Here is a 26,011-nt window from a genome sequence, read left to right as displayed (position 1 = left end):
CGGGTTCAGCTCAAATGTCACTTTCTCAGAAAGGCCTTTCTGTATCCTACAACTAAATTAGGTTTCTCTCTTATACTTCCATACTACCCTCTCAACTTTTCCTTCATAACACAGAAGTGTGTGTGTGCGCGTGTGTGCACGCGCGAGTAAGCAAGACTGTGGGGGGGGGGGGAGGGGGATTACATCGATATTAATTGTAACGTAATTGTGAAGAGCCAGCCTCTGAAACCAGATTGTCTGAGTTCAGATCCTCCTTAACTTCTCTGAACCTCAGTTTTTAAAACTGTAAAGTGGGATAATAAAACCTATAATGCAGAGTGACTTTAAGAATAAAATAATCTTATCTCAAGTACCTCACACATATTGAAGCGTACAGCATTCAACACATGTTACAAAAGGAAGAGGAAGCGTTTGAGCTGAATCCTGGAGGACGAGGAGAATTTGGGGAGAACAAAGGAGGAAGAGACACTGCAGACTTCAAAAACAATGTGACCAGGGAAAGGTGACAAGTGGGGCCAAGCTGAAACATAAGAAGGTGGCAGGAGATAAAACTGAAAATGCCAGTCAAGGGCAGAGTCATCCTGAATTAGATTACTGGAGTTTAAACCCAGACCTTCCATCTCCTAATTAACAGGTAGAAGCAAATGTCAAATTGTCACACCTTGCTAAGGCTAACAACCTAACCTGCCCCTTCCTCCACAGGCTTACCCATTTGTATCATTATATACTTCCATCGTCAAAAAACATCTGTTAATTATGACTCTAAGCAAAGGATTCTACTGACATGATTCCAAGCCTTGAGGATCTTAAAGTCTAGAATGTTCACATTTATGGGTATATACAGATATAAGTAAACGAAGGCAGCAAAATGAAAACATTAACTTAATTCACTCGACAAAGAACCATCTATACAAATTAGGGAAGAAAAGAAACAAAACCACGGATGATTCCAAATACAAAAACCCAAAAGTCATTTTTATAAAGAGGAAACCTTACAGATCTAGAATTACACTCTTAGTGGACTAATATAAAATTTCACTTGCATTACCATAGCACAAATTGACAGTGGAGAAAGCCACCCCCAAAATTCAAGGTAAAAGGGGGATTTGCATTTTAAAATTATGGTGAGTCATACACAAAGTCATCAGAAGCAACTTAAATGTAAGGCCTGCCATACACAAAGTACCTTTCGGATCACTTTAAACTGTTCCAAGTCATCCTAACAATAGCCTTTTATTCATTTATGTTTTATTTTTTTATGTTTATTTTTGAAAGAGAGAGAGAGAGAGAGTGTGTGAGCAGGGGAGGGCAGGCTCCAGGCTCCGAGCTGTCAGCACAGAGACTCAGGGCTCCAACTCACAAACCTCGAGATCATGACCTGAGCCAAAGTTGGACGCTTAACTGACTGAACCACCCAGGCGCCCCCACTATAGTCTTTTACTTTCTTCTCATGCTCCCCTCATGACTCCTTACCTTCCAGGAGATCTCGGGCCAGCCCAGGCTCTGCGCCTGTGGAACGGACAAAATCCGACAGGACAGCATCCATGTCCAGGGTCATGTGATCATTAAGTACTTTCAGGCAGCTGAGATAGGGTGGACATAGATCAAAACTCAGCCCTCCACCTGAGGAGGAAATAAACACATAAGGCTCAAATTACACTGAGACAGGATGATCACAGCCCAATTTCCGCAGCTTCCTAACCAAATGGGGAAACTATCCTGCCTCATTCATTTCAGTTGAATTTATTATGAAGAGCAACATTTACTTTCCTAATTCCCCATTAATTTCTTAACTACTAAATTAATCACAAAACTTAATGTCACTCTCAATGCTTTTCTTCTGTCTTTCTAGAGTATTCCATTTCCCTCCATCAGTTTGCTTACCCAAACTAATAGAAGGAAACAGCAGACTACCCACCCTGAAGAACTCCCCACCTTGTTTATTTCCTTCCTGGCATTTGCTATACCCTGAAATTATTTTAATTCATTGCTGTCTGGTCTCCTCCTCTAATATTTAAGTTTCTTGAAAGCTGAGTGCTTGTGTGTCTTGTTCACTAATGTATCCTCATCATGTATCACTTGGCACGGTGCCTGGCATACAGGCCCTCAGTAAATATTTGCTGAATGAATACTATACACTGAATAACTTTAGAGCTGACTAGTGTTCTGAGCCTGGCTGTGGACACGGAAGGAGCAAACTGACAGCTAAAACTACTCAAAATGAAACAATAAGCTATTACACAAAGCAGAGTAGAGATCCCAAAGGTACACAGAGTTCATTTTTGTCCATTGACTTCATGAACCCAGGAAACATGCCTTTCTCCACCCAGGACAAATGAACCAAATAAGTTCACCTGAAAAAGATCTCCTCTTTCAGACTTGACTTTGGCAGAAATTCTGTCCCTGACCTGATAGCCTGGCACCAATCCACATTCCTCTGAAGTTGGCAGTCCCAGCTGAGGAAGCAATAACAAAGTGAAGAACAATCTCTAACCAAATTTGGCCACGGTAGACAGGTTTAGTTCTCTGGAGAAGACGGCTTGTTCCTACAGTAACCATAACACACCTGTCCTACCACACCCACCAATCCCTTGCTTTTTTGGGGAAGGCCAAAAGTAGAATTCTCAAAGGTAAAACGTGACTCAGGTGACTCTCTTCAGAAACATCTTCTCGTAAACAACCTGAAGTCTAAGGGTGACTCAGATACTTTTTCTTCAAACGCCCCTTACCCCAGGACACAGCTTGTTCAGTGGTATGATCAGATCCTGATTTTCTGCATTCCTTAGAAATATTAAGGCAAATAAACAGCAATGATTTGTGGGTCATAAAGCCAGTAGGTCACTAACTTGGTGACACCGAATTTTTTGAGAGAGAGGGCAAAATACAAAGTATTCTCTCTTGTACGATTCCGGTAGTACAAGAGATCCATGAGTGCAGGGACGTGTTTTATTCATATTTGTAGCCCCAACACTTAGCACAGCACCTACAATATTGTAGGCAGTCAGTAAATGCCTGATGAGTAAATGATTAACTCAGTGAACCTCCACACCAGCCACCACCAAACCAATCAATTTTCAGCTTAAGTTAGCAGATAAGAAATTTCAGGGTCCTTCATGCTTTATATAATCCCTCTATTTCTAGATGGTCCTAATCCATCTTCCCAAGTTTCAGAAACTCTCCTTTCTGTTACTACTTCCACCACCCTCGGATCGTATGATTTTGACCTACACCTGTGTATGTTAGCTGGGTGGCTTTGGTCAAATTACTTACAGGGTTTCAGTTGCCTCTTGTATATCCTAGACTTGCATTTGATGACCTCTAAGATCCTTTCCAGGGTTAAAAAAAATGAACTTCAGTTCACTACAGCCTGACATGATCCTGACATTCTCTTTCGGTCTACATATTATCAATGTCTAATTTCCTTCCACTTCAGTATCACAATTGTGAGAAAAGGCTGCCAATGCATAAGGAACTTTTGGCCCAACATACCTCAAATTCAAACTGTTGAGTTATAATTAGTTTCTTACAATTTATACTTAAGAGTTAAATCCCTTCAGAATTCATAAATGAATGAGTGGCTTCCCCCTCCCCTGATACAGAGAAGAATTTCTTCTCCAAGACCATTTTAGTCCTTGTCTCAGAGGTCACAGGAGATGGGTGCAGCCCAAATAACTTAAAAGCATAACTAATGCTAAACCAAGAGCAGAGCAGCAAAATGAATTTCAATTTTCTCTTTAAAAAAAAAAAAAATATGCAAAGGAACTTAGGAAAGCCACTATAACTTTCTGAAAGAATGTGGGAGATGTACAATAAACACACAAACGGCCGTCAGCAATAAGAGACAAGAGTTGATTAAGCCACACACGTGTAGGCAATTTCCCACCCAGCCAGACACAGGCTCCTGTGACTAAGAAACCAGTGAAAACCATCAATGCCATGCCATGGCATTACAGATCTCATTTGCCAACATAGTAGGTCATTCTTTCCAAAAATTAGTTTTGGAAAGTAATGTAGAGATCCAACGGTTATCTAGAATTACTTGCTAAAAAATTCAAATACTAAACCAAACTTCTTGGCAGCACATTGTTGTACTTGATGCCTCCAGGTGCGGCCACAGACTCCACCCTAACCCCACCACCAGGTGAGGACAGTAGCTTTTGTTACATCACCAGCAACACCGGGCTTGCGCTTCTCAAATTCCAAATGGGAAATATCCACAACACAGACTAAGACACACAGTCCTGGGCTCTGTCTCAGCACACAGGAACGAAAAAAAGAAAACACTGGCTTCCAAACTTTCACGCAAAGCAGAAGAGGCACTCAAACATCTGTTGATTGAATCATGTATAGACAAATCTCAACTGGGGTCAAAACCCACCAATCCTCCAAGTGGACAAGACTAGTGATTACGTAATCCAGTGTCTGCCCCCATGCAGGAACCCTTCTATCACATCTCTGACAGAGAAGTCAGCCCGCCTCCACATCGATACAAGTTTTGATGGAGAACTCATTCCTTTGCCACATGTCCATCTTATTGTTGGACAACTCTAATTGTGAGAAAACGCTTTTCTAAACTAAATCACCAGCCCACCTCCCTCTGTAACTTTCACATAATGGCCTTTGTTCTCTTCTCTGGAACAATAAAATCTATTCCCAAGAATGATGGCATTTTCATAGAAAAGGATTAGAGAAAGCATTTCTTCACAGAAAAATGGGTTGTTTACAAATAAACAAATATAAGGCTTAAAAAGTCAGGTGGTTGCCCAAAGTCTGAACCCAGATATTTTGGACACACGCTCTCTCTACTGCACCACACTGCCTCCCAAGGCACTGTGGCATTACTGAACCCCAAACGACCCTGATTCTTACCCACTGAATTCTAAGAAAGGGCTGAGCCTCTCGCTCATATTTATTAAAGACCTAGACTCCTGCCTTATATTGCTCTCACTTTAAATCCTACCGTTTTCCTCAGCAATTCTGACACCCACCTGCACAATCCATCCAACGTTTCTGCCAGAGAGTTTCATAATCTCATCAAATGCAAAGACCTCCATCTCCACTCCAACGCCCCAGTCCTGGACCCTGCCATCTCCTAAAATTACTGCACCTCTGTACTTTCAACTTCCAACACCTTACTTTGGCTACAACCTCATCTTGCTTCCAGCCTTCCCTCTCCACTACTAAACCTGCTCTCTTAATTCAAGATATCCTCACCTCAGACTAAGACATCCAATTCCTTATTCACCTTATTCACTAATTCAACAAAAATCATGGAGTGCCTACTATGTGTTAGGTGCGCTATGGTCAGGATTAGAGACACAACAATGAACTAGATAGATACAATCTTTATCCTCACAAAGATTCTAGTCTGGAGGGGGAAAAAAAAAACCACAAAATTTCATAGAAGATTATAATAAAGAAATGCCCAGGAAATGGGTATTATCTCTTACAGGGAGTCAGAAAAAGCTTTCCCAAGGAAGTGCTATTACATCTAAGGACCAAGGAATGAGTAGAAATTGGAGACAAGCTGGGAAAGAAAGAATACCCCAAGCAGAGGAAACCTGGCTCAACGTTCTGTGGTAGGAAGAAACACAGAGGTGAGAATGGTACAAAATGAGAATTAGGAGAGGCCTAGTGGACCCTGTTAAAGATTGAGATTTTATCCTAAAAGTAACGAGAAGCCATTGAAGGGTTGGAAGTAGGGACTGGGCATGATCAGATTTGAAATATCAAAAGATCTCCCTGGTTGTAGTGAGAAGAAGAATGTGGAAGGAACACACGGATTTAAGGAAACTGGTTGGGAAATTATTGCAAAGACGTGATGGTGAGCTGGACGAGGATGACAGCAGTGGCGATGAAGAAAAATGGATAGATGCTACTTTGTCCCTTCTTGCCTAATTGAATATGAACCCAAAGACCGATCACTTATTTTCCTGTAAAAGCCTAGTTCTGCTGTCCGTCTAGTTCACTGGCCCGATATGGATGGCTCTCCCATTCAACTTCTCTGCTATCTGAGGTTCCTGAGCAAGACGAGATCACATAACCACGCAGGGCAACCCAACTACAAATTAATGGTATCCAGTCTCATTACTTTCAATGAAACACTGCTGTCTCCGCTTGACTTTGGTACAAGTCAACCCATCTTCTCGGCTACTGACCCACACCTCCACCATTCTCCTACCCAATCCTCATCACCTCCCTTACTCCTAACATGTGATCTTGCCTCTGACTTCACAGAAAAAAATTATGAAACAAGGCGAGAGGGATTCCTTCGTGTTTCCTCCCCTGTCCCCACCTGCCAGTTGCTCTTCTCCTCCATCCTGCAAAACTCCTTAAGAGCGACAACATCCACTGATGCCACTTCCTCACCTTAGGTGCAGTGCTCATCCTGCCAAAATGTGCTTCTACTGAAGGAGAGTGAGTGGCACTGACTTACAGTAAGGTCATCACAATCACCCTTACTGCTTATCTGAAGTGTTCTCTCTTTGTAGCACTTGACGCTGGTCACTCTTCCTGCCTCTCTGGCTCTGTGTCTTGGTCACCTTCGCGGACTCCTCTTCCTGTGCCTGCACCAAGGGTGAGTGCACCCAAGGCTCTACCTCTGGCCTTCATCTCATTTTATATCACCTCCACCAGAAACGTCATTCATGCCCCTCAGCACTCGATGCTGATGACCTTAAACGTATTCACAGCCCCAAACTCTCCACCTCACCTCCTACATGCCCTTCAAACACAGCACATAAAAACATGATCTCAGGGGCCTCCTGTGTGGCTCAGGTCATGATCTCACGGTTCCTGAGTTTGAGCCCTGCGTCAGGCTCAGTGCTGACAGCTCAGAGCCCGGAGCCTGCTTTGGATTCTGTGTCTCCCTCTCTGCTCCTCCCCTGCTCATACTCTGTCTCTCTCTCTCAAAAATAAAGATTAAAAAAAAATTTTTTTTAATAAAAAAAAAAATCTCATTCTCTCATATCTGTCCTTCCCCCTTCCAAAGTACTCCTCTTCCAGTACGCCTATTCTAGCAAATGGTACCATCGCCCCTCCCCCCATCATCCAATCAATCACAAAAGCCTGGGAGCCACCCTGGACTTCTCTCTTACTTTATCCTCACTCACAAATAGTCCATTATGAAGTGCTACTCATTTTCCCTTTAAAATTTCTCCGATCCATCCCACACTCTCCATAAGCTACAACTCTTATTCTCTCTCAGATTTTCATAACCTGCACTCCAGGAAACAGCTTCCTAATTTCTCCCTCCTCCTCTCTCCAGTCATTGCTTGCTTATGGAGGCTGGTCAATCTAAAATGTGAATATGTATTATATCTCACTGCTCTAAATTCTTCAATGACTAAAACTTAAGATTCCTTCACAATCTGGCTCTCCCTGACCCTCCTGCCTTATTCACCTGCCACCATTCCCCTTTCTGTGCTGGTAGTTCCCCAAGTACACCATGTGCTCACATTTCAGTTCCTTTGCCTATGTTGTCCCCTCTGCCTGGAATGACTTATGGCCTAGCAGGTGAATTCTTATCTCTTCTATAAGACTAACTCAGTACTACCTTATTTTCAAAACATTCTCTGGCTTCCCAACTTAAGTTGCCCACTCCCTCCTTGCTGCTGCACCTGGTACTCTACTACTATTATATTATTTATCACACCAGAGTACTTGTATTTATTTACACATTTGTTTCCACCACACACACACACACACACACACACACTAGAATGGATGATAATCAGATAATCAGTGTTGTAAACAGGTAAATCTAAAACAGTGGTCATTGTAAAGACATGTGCTTGTTATATGATCTTATTTGCAACAAATTTCTCTTCCTTAAACACTGTTTAACTCAGACTAATATTACATTCGGTCTGCATGGTCTGAGGGCCCAACTACTTAGTAACAGAGAAAAATGACCCAAAATTAAATACCGATTATAGATAACAGAGCTATGTTAAAATGTCTGAGAAACTACTGACCCTACATTTTCTCGTCTGCCACGTTCCCCCAAAGCATCCACGTTCTCACATTATACCCTCTCCCGGTTCCAGTGATGCACTACAGCTGTGTCTGAGTCCCCTCCAACTCCTCCCAAAACTCACTGGAAAACCACAACACTTAAGGCTGTCAAGAATTTTCAAAGGTCAGAGACTCCTCCATGTCTATGATGTCAGTCCCAAGGAATCCAGACAGGGAGAAAGAGGAGGGACAAAAAGCCTTAGAAATTTCACACAATTCTTGATTAGTGGGAGGGAAAAATGAAAGACTCTGTTGGCAGATTGTTTTTAATTAATATGGATCATTCCAAGTGAAAGAAACAAAATACAACCTTCTTAGAAAAAAGAGAACATGACCAAATTCCATACGAAAGAGACCTGTGTAGACCTATGTTACAACCCAGAGATGATAAGATGGCTCTAAAAGGAAAAAAAGAAGTGACAGGAAGTAACATGCATTAAAGCTTCAGACATTATTTCACTTTAACATCCAAGCAACACGAAGAGGTTTGTTTGTATCATTAACCCTACCTCATGGATGAAGTTGCCAAAGCTCACAAAGGTTAGGGAATCCACTCAAGATTACACAGGTAAGAAGCGGCAGGACCAGGATTTTCATGAACCCAGCCTATATGACCCCCAAGACCGGACCTGGCACTACAGCACACCCCATCCAGCGCGGAGGACTGAAAAAGCACGTGCCGTCCACCTGCCCTATTTCAACTCTTTTCAACACTACACTGAGAGAGAGAAATGGTTCTGGATTCAGGCAGATCTAGGTTCAAATCCCAGTCTACTACTAAGGGCTATGTTATCATGGGTAAGTAATACAACCATTTTGTGTCTCCATTTCTTTATGTATAAAACAGAGAAAATATCTGCATTTCAGACCTCTTGGTAGGATTAAATATCCGAAGATATGTTAGGGCAGTGCCTAACACACACAGCAAGTCCTCAAAAAAGGTCAGCTGCCTTCCTTCTGCCTAACTCCCCCCACATACTCTGCCTCACTCCACTGCTACCCAATACAGCCCGTGGTATCTTTCCTCCAAAAGCTCTCACCACTCCTCCTTAACAAACCCTCAGGTCTCCCAGCCATTTCCAAGGCACAGTCAACACACGCACACAGGACCCAGTCTATCATTCCCATTCCAGTGTCTTTCAACTCCTTGAGCCTCAAAGAAAACTCACAAAGGGCCTCCTTTGGTTGTACCTTCTACCAGACGGTCCCTCAAAAATAACAGCAAAAGAAAACTATCTGTACTCTCCCGGACATACAGACACAGCTGAATAGCTCATTTATTCCCAAATTTCCAGGAATAGCAAATTCACACATATTTACTGAAACCCTAATGTCTTTAATCTACCAGTCCTTCCTCCCCACCTTTCCCCCTTACTACTCTATTCATTCCAGATTCAAAGATTTTAGAATAGTCTCTTAATTTCATGCATGTTGTCTATTTTGGGGGGACAAAAACAAATGTTTACATCTCCTCCTACTCACCCTGCACAATTCTGGATTGTTTTCTACCACCACTATAGTGTATACCCAAGGAAAATCCACTTTGTCTCCCTAAATCAAACTTAAGAGAAAAAGCTCAACCCAAAAAAACTCTATCATATAATTTACCATTCCCAAACAATGTATTGGTTTACCATATGCTATTGTGTGGATACAGCCCAGTAAGGACTCAAGAATTGGTCCTGTGGCTTTATCACTATCAGTGGTACATGCAGAACAAGAACAAGATTTAACTATTTTTTAAAAAGTTTCTAGATTTTGGGGGCACCTCAGTGGCTCAGTCAGTTAAGTGTCCAAGTCTTGATCTCAGCTCAGGTCTTGATCTCAGGGTTGTGAGTTCAAGCCCCACACTGGGCTCTGTGCTGGGCATGAAGCCTACTTAAAAAAAAAAAGTTTCTAGCTTTTTAAATCAGGCCCACAAATAGCAGAAATGAATCTCTAAGAGACAAATTTATTAACAGCCAAATGCTAATACAGAGATCAGGGAGAAGCTCACAGAGAACTCCTTATGAACTGACATTTCTCTTTTTAGTGCTACTGATAAAAGGCTCTTTGGATTACAGTTATTTGGGAAATTTAATAATTCGGAAGACTTGTACAATGGAAGTGACCTTTAGAAAAATAAGGGCAGAGAGAGTCATAAAATTGGCACAACAACAGAAACTTGAATAGAAACAGAAATCATGATAATGTTTATTTTCTTAGATCCAGACCAGTATTTCTATTTACCACACACAACGAATTTTTTCTTTTCCCTTTCAGCTAGGGTCAACGATAGTTCAAGGTTTGAGTCTCATTAAATTCAACTTTTAAAAGAATAGTCTGTAAAAAATAAAAGTTCTACTTAAGCCCTTAAAGATTCTGATTACTAAACTTTTGACATGAGAGAAAAAAATAAATACTACAAATCAACAGAGGCTGGCATCATAATAAAACACATTCTTTCTCTAGGATCAACCCACAAACATTTAGTAGCTGACAATCTTCTCTCCCCTTCTTGATTCCTAATTATTGGTCATTTTGCCATCAATTACAGAACATCTATTCAAGGAGAGAAATAGCAGAAGGAAAAAAAATTTTAATTACTGAGTATCTATAATTAGTTATCCACAGGAAATTTACTCATTTTGTAAACTTCTGATAAATTAACTTCCTTCAGCACACAACTACTAAGTTTTTAAAAGCCCCAAACAATTAAAAAAGAAATTTATCTTTTACAAAATTATATAACTCCATTCAAAGGAAGATACTTTTTATTACTATCATTATGTTTAAAGTTCTCTACCTGTCCCAGCCATACCTAGACCTCATTTGAATTCCTGTAGGCCCAGTATGTGCAACATTCACTGGCACTTGCTGTTATCAAATACTGCCCTGTAACATTACTTCCTGATACATCTTATCTCTCAATTTGACCATCAGTCAGTCATTCAATCAAAAGTTACCAAGCTGGGTCTGCCATGTACCAGGCACCGCCCTAGGGCTTCTGGAGATACAAGTGAAGCTACAGCCCTACCTTCAGGGCACTCCAGGCTGCTGGAAGAAACCTAAACATGTTATTTGTGCCCAGTGGGGTAGGAAGAGGTATAAGAACAACTGGTTTACCTGGATGGGTTAGGGAAGTTTCTCAAATTGGTATGTGTAAGAGATCATCAGGATGGAAAACAACATACATTCTAGATAGAATTAAGATCATTGAGGTTGGCACCTTTCTTTTATGCTTTAAAAAATTCTAGGGGCACCTGGGTGGCTAAATCAGTTAAGCTTCCAACTCTGGATGTCGGCTCGGGTCACAATCTTGCTCAGGTCATGATCTTGTGGTCATGGGATAGAGCCCCACAGCGAGCTCCCTGCAGAGCACAGCCTGCTTGGGATTCTCTCCCTCCCTCTTTCTCTGCCCCTCCCACATGCATGCTCATGCACTCTCTCTCTCAAAATGATAAACTTTGAAAACAAACATTCTAACCAGGCCTAAAAAATTTCTTGGCTCATACTAGATGACCAACAAATATTTGTAGTTCTAAATTATTCATGCTAGTCCATGTGTATGGATGACTGAGAACTAATCTATATCTAAAACAGGCTTGTGAATTATTTACTGGTTCCAAATGTCATCATTCACCCCACAGACACATATAATCAAGGTCTATATGAACAAACATATTATGGCTGAATATAGCTTGCTGTGATTTGTTTTTAAAGCACTTTCACAAATATGGCCTCATTTAATACAAATTTTAAAAATTAAATACTCTTTGAGATTTTTAATCCCCTCTTCTCTGATGGAAAATACATACACACAGAGAAGCTTACAAAGCTTAAATGATACCCAGATAGCAAGGAGCTTGGACCTAGGTATTCTGAGTTTGAATACAGGGTTCATATCAGTTCTCTGGGGGATTATGGTAAAATCAAATCAGTCTAGCCATGTAAACTCCACAGACTAAAGAATTCTTTAATATTCTGCTATTAAAAATACTATCCGAGACACCTGGGTGGCTCAGCTGGTTAATCATCCCCTTTTGGCTCAGGTCATGAACTCATGGTTGGTGGGACTGGAGTCCCGTGTCCCTATGCTGACAGCTCAGAGCCTAGAGCCTGGAGCCTGCTTCAGATTCTGTGTCTCCCTCTCTCTCTCTGCCCCTCCCCTGCTTGTGCTCTCTTTCTCTTTCAAAAATAAATAAGCATTAAAAATTTTTTTTTTTAAATACTACCCATGTTCATCCACACTACCGGCCACCACCATCCTCCCCACTTCCCCACGAACTCAACCAATACACACATATTTCTATTTCTGGGTTGAAATTAAGAAGCAGAAACTCCAGGGGCACCTGGGTGGCTCAGTCAGTGAAGCACCCGACTTCGGCTCAGGTCATGATCTCACAGTTTGAATTCAAGGCCTGTGCATCGGGCTCTGAGCTGACCGCTTTGGAGCCTGCTTTGGATTCCATGTCTCCCTCTCTCTCTGTCCCTCCCCGACCTATGCTCTCTTTCTTTCTCTCTCAAAAGTAAATAAATAAACATTAAGAAGCAGAAACTCCAACCCAAGATATCCTGAGCATTATTTGGGTCTCTTTCATTTGTGTATGTTGTGCCTTTTGTAGTAATAATTTTTTTTAAATTTTTTTAAATGTTTTATTTTTGAGAGAGAGACAGAGACAGAGCTCAAGCGGAAGAGGGACAGAGAGAGAGAATCTGTCTCTGGACACAGAATCCAAAGCAGCTACAGGCTCGCAGCTGTCAGCACAGAGCCCGACACGTGGCTCGATCTCACGATCCAAGAGATCATGACCTGAGCCAAAGTCGGATGCTTAACTGACTGAGCCACCCAGGCGCCCCATAATTTTTCTTTTAAAAGCAACCAAGCCTCTTATATTTAAGCACATAAAATTAGTTATGAGCATATAATACAATCTGACAATTCTAGTCTATTTAGGAATGTAGACTATACACTTCTATTTTTACATAATTAACCCTTCACATTTGGGGTTTATGTGGAATAAGCCTGGTGGTGAGGTGCAGAAAGTCAGTTTGCTTTCCTTGTTTGGCACTTTGGAATTATGACTTTAAAACCAGGACATCAGAGATCACTTCATTCCAAACCCTCAAATTACAGACGAAGGCATAAGAACCAGGTGAGTGAGATTAAGTGACTTGCCCAAAGTCACAGAGCTAACTAATGCTGTGTATGGACTATAAATCCGTTGACTCCTATACTAGTAATCTTTACCTGACTTTACATATACCAATGACTTTCGATTTTCCATGTGATCCCTTTGTGGATTTATCTATGAAAACTTCCTTTCTTCCTGCCACCCAGCTAAATCTCTCACTTCTACAGATGTGTACCAAAGAAAAAGATATATAATTAGGAAATTTCATCACTTAAGCAGCCATATTAATGGCAATCATCTACATTAGACAATCAGGAAGGCATGCTAAAATCAAATCATCGTTTTTGTTTTGTTCATCACCACTAGAGATATAAACTGGATTTGAAAATATTCTTCTATCACTATATCCCTGAGGCCTGAAATTCTGTAGGAACAAGGTAGGATAAAATTAAGTGTTGACAAAGAGATAGATTTTCTTTTTCTTTTCTATGGACAGTTTGAAGCTATAACATAGTACTCTTATGCTGTTATGAAATCACAGCAATAACCAATTTTGAACAGAATAAAACATAAAATAAAAACCAAGAGAGAAATAAAGCATCAACTTTTAACACAATACTTCTCCTTGTCCGAAAAAGTAAAATGCCTGCAAGCATCCGAGCAATCACTTTCCTCACATTCACTTTGATTCATGTTGACCTGTAGGAAAGCTACATTTCTTCCTCCTCTTTGGAAGGGCCACCATCAGCACAACAGCACCAGGTCAGTGCAATTCTCCCATAATGAAAACCTTAACCTCCTGACTCAATCACTCAGTAAGCACTTAGCAAGGACCCACTCTGTGCCAGGCAGTCAGCTAAGTGAAGGGGATGCATAAACCAATAAGCCAACAGCCTAGACATTCATCTGATGGGCTGGTTCCAGAGAAAACCCCAAGATAGGTATCAGCTAACTTCCTTTATTCAAAGATTTACTGAGTTCTAGGCACCAGAAACAGAAAAAGATGTAAACTTGTAAAGTAAGCGTCTTTCAAATTTACTAAACAACTTGCTCTTCTGAATTAAAATCACACGTTCTTCTCCAAGAAAGACAATCATCAGAAGTTGACTGTAAAGGCTTTTGATGGTAACAACTAGCCAGATAATTTGGTCAAAGGTACTGTTTCCTTAATCTTACCACTTTGGGAGGCCATACTGTCCTGGGCAGAGACATTTTATCAGTATAGGATCCATAACGGAATGTGGTTGATCTTACCAACAGACTAGGATGAATTGTTTCCTATGTAGATAGATACTTCAGTAGAATGTACGAGAAGCCTCTGAAGTCAAACATATGACAAATCCTATTTACCTTTCTTGCCACAATAGAGTATGTCTAAGTAGTATAGGCAACCCTTCATGATGACATAGCCCCATGCTAAGTTTTCAGGGTAACAGGTCTCTGCTTTTCCTTCTCTCTTCCACAAAAAGTACAAATAGTATGAATCAGTACATAAGTCATTCAGCAAATATCCCATGGTCCTGAGTTTTTCTCCTCGAAATTAATCCAGGAAATCAACCCTTGTTAAAATGAGTCCTATCCCATTAATATTTTTAGCATTATTATTGGTAGTGGTGGTGGTGATAGCAACTGCTAGCTTTGCAGTTCACAAAATACTTTCAAATGTATTACTTCATTCACTGAAAAAAATAAGGAGAATAAAAGGAAACATCATAGGCAACTATCTCAAACAGGAAAAATCGAACCCAGTTTAACTGGAATTGAAAAGCAAGCATTTTCAACTCTATCACAGGATCAAGAAGCTATTTCTATCAAGAAAGCATAGGATTGACTCTAGCAAAGCAAAATCACAAATTTCCCCTTAAATTATGCCCTTAAATGCTAGGCCTAATTGATTCAATTTGTACATGCTAAGACCGCAGTTTCAGCAAGAATCTGATATAAATCTCCAATACCCCAATCCCTTTCCCAATGTTTTACTCACAGTTAAAGGATCAATAAATATTTTTCTAAAGAAGGAATACTTACTGATGAGAAAGCTGCTGCAGAAAGACAAACTGACAACTCTCACCATTCAAGTACCTTTAAAGATTTAACAAATATTTACTGTGCACCAATCAAGGACCAAGCACTAGGTTAGTCACATCCACATAAATCATCTCACTGACCTTATGTGTCCTGCACAGATATTCCTAAATCCCAACTCTTAATTGACTTGGGTCCCCAAAACCACTTCTAACACTAGCCCCCTTCACCCTATCTAATTAATCCCTAGAACTCAACTGGAACACCGCTTCTCACTCTCACAGACCTAATCATTTTTTAATGCTTCCGACCTACTAGGTAATGCTTACCACAAAACCTGTGTGCCTGTTTTTAAGCTCCTAACTCCAGAACAAATACCATCTAGCCTAGATATGGCATCTGGTGATAATGGTCATGATCTAAAATAAGTATTCTCTTGGATCACACTAGCTAAAGAATAAACCTAGAATGCTAACAAAACTAAATTTCAGCTGGGCAGAAGACACTGGATTTTAATAGTCTTCCCAACCTCGAGACTACTTTCTAGTCCTCCAAATATAGAAAGCTTTCTCTATTTGAATGAACTGCCAAAGTTTGACCCAAGAGTCCCTACTCACATACTCAACAGAGAGAACTGGGGGAAAAAGAAAAAAAAATATTCCAACTGGTATGACCACATTACAACATTAACAACATATTACTCACCATCATGTTACAAGAAAGCACTTGCAAGTGGGCAAGGAACATTCAGGAAGCCAAAGAAACAAACAAAACTCTCCCAGTCCTCAAAACACAAACACATCCAAATTCCAAAGCAGGTGGCACTGTCCAGTTTATACCCAGGTATGAGTGGGTGGAGAGGGAGTAGGAAGGGGGGAGGGGAAGAGAGGAAAAGCATCATTGGGCAGGTGTGCTTGTTGGCACATAGATTTTTCTTGGATTCGTGGAGAATCTTTTTAAACAAAGAAATACTAGAAGCCCCACCTATCTTTATAACTTAAGTAATCACAGAGAACATGCAATATATGTAAATGGTAGCATGTTATAGTGGTTACATACATTCCCTTTGGAATCCACCAGATCTATACATAAAGCTTAGCTCTGTCACTTTTGTGCTATGTCACCTTGGGCAAGTTATTTAACTTCTCTGTGCCTTAGCAGGGACCTCATCTGATAGTCACTGTGCTATCCTCAGCACCTTAAACAGTACCTGAATATCTTGGCTGAATTAATAAATATTAACACCATAATAAATATATAAACAAAATAAGTATTTTAGATGAATTTATCTGTAAATAGGCATAAAATATCTATCTTACGGAACTGTTATGAGTATTAAGTGAGGTGATATATAAAGTACTTAGCATAACTCACAGTAGGGTCTCACTATTAAATAGTAAAATTTTCTTCCTTTCACTTCCCTGCCAGGTCAGAAGTTATAACAGATGAGCCATGGCAAAGACTAAAATAGGTAAGAATCGGGGTGCCTGGGTGGCTCAGTTGGTTGAGCGTCCGACTCAATTTCAGCTCAGGTCATGATCTTTCAGTTTGTGAGTTAGGGTCGCATCCGGCTTCACACTGGCCATGCAGAGCCTACTTGGGATTCTCTCTCTCTCCCCCTCTTGCTGCCCCTCCACCCCCCAAATAAATAAATATGTGGGGTAAGAACTGTAGAAGCCAAGCACTGGAAAATGTTTATTACTAGGGCCCTAGTCATAAGATCCAGGAATATTTCATCTTGGCAGATGAAATTAAATAATAGACCCTTGTGGGGCGCCTGGGTGGCTCAGTCGTTTAAGCGTCTGCCTTCAGTTCAGGTCGTGATCTCATGGTTCGTGAGTTCGAGCCCCACATCGGGCTCTCTGCTGTGTGCATAGAGCCTGCTTCAGATCTTTTGTTACCATTTCTCTCTGCCTCTACCCGGCTTGTGCACTCACTCCCCTCCCTCCCCCTCTCTCTTTCTCTCCCAAAAATAAGTAAATAAAAACTTAAAAAAAATAATAGTAATAAACAAATTAATAATAGACCCTTGTAGTAGGTACATAATAAATGTTAGCTGATCCAGAAAATGCTAGTGTGAGTCTTCAGGTATCGGTTACCAGGCAGATAAAAGCCTGGCAGAATAGGAAAAGGGAAGGGAAAGGAAAGGAAAGGAAGCAAGACTGAGTCACATCTTAAATATACCAGACTATGTATTTAAAAACCAAATATAAAGGATTTTTTAGAAGGCTATTCAGTTCTCTAAAACTTCCTATTAGCGAAAACACTCTATTGATTCACAGTATTTTCTGACCTTTTTAGGTAATAAGACCTGTGTAAGTAAATTGTTCTTAATTGCTGACAGGGGTAAATAAGCTTAAAAGATTTGGGTCCAAAACTCTCCTCCTCCCTTTACTCCAAAAAGACTGATGGGGCCTTTGAGGCTACCTCACCTACAGCCTATAACCAGAGCATCCTATCTACACGCAAAGGAAAAGACATTTCATCTTCAAAATGGGAAGTCAGAGAGTACAACACAATTAAATCCAAAATCGGAAGGAATCTTTTTCCTTGACTACGAAGAACTGAATGTCAGAAGATGGCTCTAAGGAATGCGGGTCACTGTTGCATTATGAGCCCAACAGTGTACACATTTAGTGTCTGAAGAGAAGGAAAACCTATGCAGAACTGAAAAGGCTTGTGGTTAAACCTCATCATAATGTGGTCTTTGACTTCCCATTTCACTTCCCAGGCATCTCCTCATTTTTAACCACTTGACCCACCTCTTCTTAAGCAATAGGATATAGTAGAAAGAGCACTGAACAACAGTCAAAAGAATGGGCTCTGAGCCAAGTTCTACTAACTTAGGAAGTCTGCAAACTTAAACCGGTCACTTAAACTACATATTTAGTACTGAGAATACTGGTCCAGACTCAGTCCTCTCCAAAGGCTTCCACCAAGGTATCCCTTTGCAGAGTAGATGTATCAGAAACCAACCAAACCCAGCTCCTTTACTGCTATAACCCAGACTGAGAACATATGCACTATCATCTCCTCTTACTATAAAAGCAGTTACCAAAGTCTATTTTTTTTCTTCAAAATCACTTGAATCTCTTCCCTTTCTCCATTACCATCACCCCTGTAGAGACTCCTTTTCCCCAGGACTATTATAACAGTCTCTACCTGGCCTCTCTTCTTCCATTTTACACTGCATAACTGAAATCCATTTTCCTAAAATATTCATTTACACGTACAATTCTGTGCTTGGGGATTTTTCACTGTAAGTACAAACCAAATTTCCCTGCCTGAGATTTAAGGCCCTCTCCAATTTACCTAACTCTCCAACTTTATCTCGTTCATCTACTTGCTCTGTCCTCAAGACAAGGTGGGCTCAGTTCACTGTTCCATGCCTTAAATGCCTTCTAAATACGCACTGCTCTAATGCCTTCCCCCTAAATTACCGTTTTCTCTCTTCTCTAAGGTCTAGGTTACCCTAAGTGTAAAATTTCCCCTTATCTACTCACTCTAAACTTCTATATAATTCCAGGGAGTACCTGGCCAGCTCTGTCGGTAGACCATGTGACTCTTGATCTGGGGGTTGTGAGTTCAAGCCCCAGGTTGGGCAAAGAGCTTACTTTAAAAAAACAAAACAAAACAAAACAAAAAACTTGTATATTATTCTGTATAACAGTACTCCTCACTTGACACTTAGCACCCATGACTTTGTGTTACTATTTCTCTTTCTATGCAAATATTCAGTCTTCACAACAATTATTTTTCTTGATTGACTTGAACTCTTTCTATACCGAGGCCTAACTTCTCATTGGGCAAATACTCAATAAAATGTTTGTTGTTAATGGTAACTACTACCTTGGACAAGTCAAAGTTTCTGGACCTTATTTCCCTACCTAGAAAATGATGACAATATGTAAATTTCCTTTAGGTTCTAAAATGCTGTATGATGGTATACATACTACTTTGCAGTTGTTATTTGTTTTTCACATTTTTTCTATATACGTATTTATGTATATATAACTATTTCCCATTTAACACAGAACATGAATTCCCGAGGGGCTGATTCTCCTACTATCTGTTTATTTACTGGGGTAACACGTCCTTGGCATCTCCTTAGAGCTTTCTGTCCAAATTCCAGTACACAGCAGGTATTCAGTAGAAAGGAATTCAGTCTCAACCTGGCAGCTAACATCAAGAGAAATTTGTGTAGACAATTTTTTTCATCTTAATTTCCATAATGAACTGGCATATTACAAAAAACTTCAAAGATGATGTGAGAGAGAAGGAATTTAATGTTAAAATGAGAGGTCACCTTGTGCCAAACAGCTAGGAATTTATTTTAGGCAACCAAAGAAACTAGGATGCAGCAAATATTAAGTCTAACTTTCAAATTCTATTTTCAGGATTCTGAGGAGTATAGGAAGTCTGTATCCCCAGTCACTAAACACGACCAAGTATTCTTCATGTCAGATAACTGTGTCCTTAGTAATGTCCAGAAAACTTCAGAAAATGAATGAGTACTCTAACAGTCAGCCAGGTGAGCTCTTAATTCAAAGAAGATGTAAGCAAATACAAAGGAATTCATAAGAGCAGGTAAGTTTTAAAAATAAATGAGAACTCGCTGTCCAAAATATTTTTGTTAGCAGCACGATAGAATGAAAGACCATTGTCTTCCTCAATTCTTCACACAAGACTATCTTCACGTAAAGACCAAGACTTACTCATACTAAAGGCTCAGAGGGATTTTCTTTTCCTTCAATGTCATTTATTAATGATTCAAAGGACAATAGTAGACCAACTCATTTAAAATGACCCTGACTTCTCAAAGAACCATTTTTGAACACAAAACCAATACTTTCAAAGCTGAATTCTATATATGATGTTTTCCAAGTAGGTATGTGGCCTGGAAGCAATTGGGATATAGTCAAGGTACAAGGTTTATAAAGACTTGTAACAGGGTTTTGAAGGATAAGAGGAAACAGACCCTCTTTAACCTATCCTTATTTTTCCATTCCTGTTCCTCAATCCTATTCCATACTGCTAACTCCCCCTATCTTTGTGTCTTTGCTCTCCATCCCACTTCCTGAGCTCCGCCCCGCCACTCCCTCCCCCCCACCCCCCCACCCCTGCCCCCCTTAACCTAAGAACTGTTTGGAGTTTACAAAGTAAGAGTCTGGTGCTAGGAGCCAGGGCTCATACCCTCTTCCCTGCTAAGTCTCCAAATACAATCAAGGGCCACAGGTAATTTTCTCTTCCATGGTTTTCCCCGCCACCAGCTCTCCCTTATCAAGACTAGAGAGAAGACATGGGGGTGGCAGGAAGGGCGGGGAGGGGAGGGGGTGTCAGTTATTCAAAGAAACTATGCTCATTAAAGCCAACTCAATCAATTCTGCCTAACTATTGAGAGCAAAAGTTTTTTTATCTCGGACTTACTTTTCACAGTGTACTCTGGCCTACAACCCTCACACATTTACCCACAACATTCCCAAGTATACTAAATGTGTGCTGAAAAACATTTTATTAAAAAGTTGAGCTTAAGGGACGCCTGGGTGGCTCAGTCAGTTAAGCATCAGGTCATGATGCTCTGCTCAGGTCATGAGCTCGAGGTTCGTGGTATCAAGCCCTGTCAGGCTCAGTGCAGAGCCTGCCTGGGATTCTTTCTCTCTCTCTGTCCCTCTCCCCCAACTCTCAAAATAAATAAATAAACTTAAAAAAATAAATGTTAAAAAATTTGAGCTTAACATAACTACAAAAGACAAACTGGATTTGGGATTATCCACTTCAAAAAGGTCCACAATGTTCTGCAGACCAGGAGAAAATCAAGACTGGATACATAAGGTCTGACCATACACAACTGCCAATATTTGACTGCTTTTATCTAAAAACTGCAATTTCATACAGTTCCACTTAATATTTAATTTCTACTCGGCGGGGGAAAGAAGAACTTCTATGAGGCCAAAACGATGTTATATTGGGAATATACCTTCTAGAATTAAAAGCTTCAAAATATTCTGCTGAGATTCAATCTGGTTTCAATAAAAAAAGGGAAGTGTTAAAAGCATATATACGAATGGGTATATCAGCCTTTCTTCTTTAGATGCCAAAGAATTCCTGGTTCTCAGCAGTGTTTATTAAGTGAACAGAGAGGCTGCTTTTTCTCAACAGCCAGTGTCCCATCTCCAGTGAGGGTGTCAAGACCTTGATGACAACAGCAGAATTTGATAGCTAGTGAAATGAGGCTGGCCACAGGAGCACAGTGCCTCACAGATGCCATCAGGATCAATTCCCAGGAGTTTCCTCATTGGATGATATCACCGATCAATTCCCATTTCATTTCTCAGGGAATGTTTGCTCTCATCTCCTGCAGGAAGTTAGTCTTGACTACTCTCACCCAATTATGTGCATTTTATGTAATTTTCAGTGCTGAATCTTTCTAAGCTGATTTTTCATGGAGGCCCACTCTCACGCTCCTAATTAACAATTCACCTACGCAAAGGATTGTCTTTATTTTTTTATTCATTAACCATTTAGTCACTAACAGTTACTAAATGCCTACCATGTATGAGTTACTGTGGCAAGCCCCAGGAAAAATACAAAGATAAAAGACACTTCTCTGCTGTCAAGGAGCTCACAGTGTAGTAGAAGTGGCATGCCAAGGGCACAAATAAGCAAAAATACAAAAATATACAACTACTACCAGACAAGTATGGATAAAATGACAGGAGAATTCAGAAGTGGGGACTCTCCTGTTGGAGAAAAAAAAACAGGAAAGTTTTCATGGAAGACATGCTTTAAACTGGGACTTTAATGGGTAGGATATTTTTTCACAGGACAAGTGAAAAAGGCAATGGAGGAAAGAGGCTTAAAGATTAGGTGAGTAAATGGATTAGATCTACGTGTAGACGGATGAAAAACAATGTTGAGAGAAAAAGTTGCAAAGGGATACATACAGTTCAACTCTATTTATGCAAGATTTCAAAACAAAACTATATGTTGTTTATGTATATATAATACATTAAAAATATAAAGTATAGGGGCGCCTGGGTGGCTCAGTCCGTTGAGCGGCCGACTTCAGCTCAGGTCATGATCTCGCGGTCCCTGAGTTCGAGCCCCGCGTCGGGCTCTGTGCTGACAGCTCAGAGCCTGGAGCCTGTTTCAGATTCTGTGTCTCCCTCTCTCTGACCCTCCCCCATTCATGCTCTGTCTCTCTCTGTCTCAAAAATAAATAAACGTTAAAAAAAATTAAAAAAATATATATATAAAGTATAAAACATGAAATTGAATGATACATAGCAAATCAGGCCAGTAAGCATTTCCCAAGAAAGAAAAAAGGGGAAAGGATGCAGAGGAGGCCTTAGCTACATCTAACATTATATCTTAAAAAGAGTAAGAGATCCAAGACAAATATGACAAAATGTTAATATCCATTAAATTTCGGTTATGGGCTCAAAAATGTGTTAGTTTTTTTCCCCTGGACTTTTCTAAATATTCAAAATATCTCATTACTCAAAATTTTGAAATTAAGAAAGGGCCAGGTGACTGGAAGAATACTGGAGTCATTAACCCAAACGTAACAGTCAGGAGCAAGATGGTTTCCCTAAACTTTCAGGGAACACTCAATCAGTTCAGCTCTAAACTGAACGGGATGCTTAATATCCAGCAGTGTGCACAAAAGGCACTCAGACCAGGGCGGGGCAAAGGCTGACAGATAAGGACAAGAAGGAAGTTTTTATGGCCATCCTAAATCAGACATCTGAGGGAAGTGACAACCACACTCCCACACAACATAAATGCCGGTGTTACCAAGTCATCTCCCCAAAACAAAGCCAAGGAAACTTCCAGTTACATGGGAATTCAGATGAAGACTCACTGTGAGTAGTTACTCTGTGCCTTCTCTCCCTCCCCCTCCCCCAAACACTCACAAACAAAAACAGAATGTACCCTTGCCCACTTGAGAAAGAATTAAGAATTGGCAGCTCTGCCAAAGTGGACAGTTTCCAAACCCAGACCCGTCTCCGGAGAAGATGGAGACAGAGCCCACAGAAAAGAGTAAAGAAATCACAACTCAGTTAAGTTTTGAGGAAGACTTATCAATGGAACGTATCCATCCTTCCACATCCCCTTGTGTCCCAAGTTCCCCCAAGGGAATCTAAGGACCTCCAAGATATCCTTCTATCCTGTTCTTCTCCAGCAAAATGACTACAATACAAAAAAACCCAAACTCTCACTTAGCACTTTAAACCCAAACAATTTCCTTTCACAAAAACCCAATGAAGGGGCACCTGGCTGGCTCAGGCAGTAGACCATGCAACTCTTGATCTGGGGGCTGTGACTTCAATCCCCACACTCGGCCTAGAGCCTACTTAAAAAAAAAAAAAAAAAAAAAAAAAAAAAAAAAAAAAAAAATATATATATATATATATATATATATATATATATATATATATATATACCCAAAGAAATTAAAAACACAGGAAAGGAAGATTTAGAATACAAGTATAATGTCAAATCTTATGTTTTTTTAGTAAAGATAAATATAGTTTTTGGAGGTAACCAATTTATTAGAGCCCATTTCTTCTACCAAAGTTTCATTGGCACAATTTAAAATTAAGTTTAAAAGAAAACAACTTGAAGGGAACTTTAGCAGGAGAGAAAATTACATCTGCACACTCAATAAAACAAATACCTTGACATTCTTCTACATCTGAATCATTACAGATGAATAATCCTAACATCCAATTCATTCCACTCCAGGGCACCCAACTGCCCCAGGTCAAAAGTCCCTATTCTCCCAGGTACTCTCAGGGCAGACCTTCCTCAGTCAGACCTGGGAAAATACCACTGTTCACTTTGGACTGAGAAAAACAACAATGGACTTGAATGTCTTCTAGCACAATGCAGTGTGGCAGGACATAACAAACACTGGAATGGGACGTGAGGGAATTAGAGAGGTGAAATGACATTTACTAACCACCAACCACATTACGGCCACTGAAGACTGAATTCCAGAACAAACTATCACAAAACCACTTCTGTGATCCTGAGTAAATCTCAAGTATTCCCTTTGAAAATGAATGAGAAACAGTTCCTGTAGTTCTCAGATTCTAGGAGTCTACAAACAGGATCATTCAGTAACAAACGTGTTACTGTTAAGCATAATGAAGGTATTTAAAAAGGCTTTTGCTTTGTTCCTCTCCAATGCACCCCCTACACCACTGACAAAATAATCTTTCTAGAACATGAAACTTTATCACCCGATGCTTAAAAACCCTGAAATGCTCATCATTTACTGCAGCACAAGCTAAAGCTGTCCCAAGTTACCTGAAGAAGTCTGGCTGTTTCGTTCCTTCAAGCTTTTGTTCATGCTGTTTGCTCGGCCTGGAGTGTACCTCTCCCCGTCTTCCATAGTGTACACCCTTAACTCATCTTTCAAGACTCAGCTCAAATGTCATCTCTGGGAAGCACTTTCCAACCTCTGCATGCCCAAGGCAGAACAGACCTTTCGGCCCTTAGAATCCCCCCTACATACTTCTATTGCAGCAACTACCACACTTCATTACATCTATATATTTATGCATCTGTCTCCTCCCCCTGGACCCATAAACTCCTTGTAGGTAGAGACCTCGTCTGACTCATCTGTTTCCTCGGTGCCTAAGACAGTGCTTACAAGGTAGGAGGCATTCAAAGGATGCTTGTTGGAGTCGGGGAAGGAAGAACAAGGAAGAAGTCCATTAAAATGGCCTAAAGCCTACAGAATAGTGTATTAGTGTATCGTTACCACTATCTCTGGCCTTTTGCTCTTTTCCTAAACTCTAGTCGTCAGAGAGCTTATTCATTCTCTTGGCTACAGCCACTACATCCATGCTGATGCACCACAAAACCACACTTGCAACTGTACTAACCTCGTCCTCCACCAGCTTCAGGCTCATCTCTAGGAACTAGAAGAGCTTTCACTTGGACGTTCCATTACCACTTTATATCCGATACCTCTGACGCTGAACTCATCAAATTCCCCCCAAAAATGAGGAAACCTTCCTACCTTCCTTATCTCAATGTCTCAGAACCCAGGCTAAAAAACTTGATGGATCACTCTCCATCTGCCACATCCAGTCCTCACGAATTTCAATTTTTCCTTCACAATCTCTTTTTCCCCCTTTTCTCTCCTGATCGCACCCTCTACAACTCTAACTCAGGTCTCATTACCTCACACACCCCGGGTGCCAATCTCCCTTCCCTCCCAGCCAATCTGGTTCCTACTATCGTATTAGTATCCTCCTCAAAAATTCATAGTGCTTCACTATTTTCTATCCTTTAAAATCTCAACTGATAAGCCTGCCTTATAAGACCCCTATAAAACACAGCTCCAAACCAACCTAAGCACCTCATGTCACTACTGTTCACTGATACTCAGGACAGTCTCATCACTGCCCCAAGAACACCCAAACCTGGTCCAGGCTTTTGCTTGATCCCTCTCAGCTCCAAATGAAATGGTTTTGTTGTTGTTATTTGCTTCACCTTCACCCCTTGTAACTGACACAATTTTCTTTTTTTAAGATCTGGAATAAGTTACAATTTCTCTGTGATATTCATAACTACCTGAGCGCTCTTCCCCAAGTACAGTCTATGGTATGAGGACTGTACTATGCAATCAATAATATAATTTCAGATTTTCTGGGGTGCCTGGGTGGCTCAGTCAGTTAAGTGTCCAACTTCGGCTCAGATCATGATCTCATGGTTCATGGGTTCGAGCCCCATGTTAGGCCCTATGCTGACAGCTCGGAGCCTGGAGCCTGCTTCATATTCTGTGTCACCCTCTCTCTCTGCCCCTCCCCTGCTTGCTCGCTCTCTCTCTCTCTGTCTCT

The 26,011-nt window shown here is 40.6% G+C and overlaps 1 protein-coding gene across 1 annotated transcript in view; it reads right to left on the bottom strand.

Moving 5' to 3' along the window:
* The window catches only part of OTUD7B (OTU deubiquitinase 7B), a 51,319-nt gene that overhangs the window by 19,402 nt on the left and 5,906 nt on the right, over positions 1–26,011 (bottom strand). The window contains exon 2 of the mRNA XM_019432893.2: positions 1,474–1,623. Within this exon, the coding sequence (XP_019288438.1) occupies positions 1,474–1,558 (85 nt within the window). The 5' untranslated portion in view covers positions 1,559–1,623. The remainder of the gene's footprint in view (positions 1–1,473; positions 1,624–26,011) is intronic.

The sequence above is a fragment of the Panthera pardus genome, unplaced genomic scaffold, assembly GCF_024362965.1.
Source record: "Panthera pardus isolate Hobbes unplaced genomic scaffold, ASM2436296v1 HiC_scaffold_11, whole genome shotgun sequence".
NCBI classification, from domain to species: domain Eukaryota; kingdom Metazoa; phylum Chordata; class Mammalia; order Carnivora; family Felidae; genus Panthera; species Panthera pardus.
This window is presented reverse-complemented; position numbering and strand designations above follow the sequence as displayed.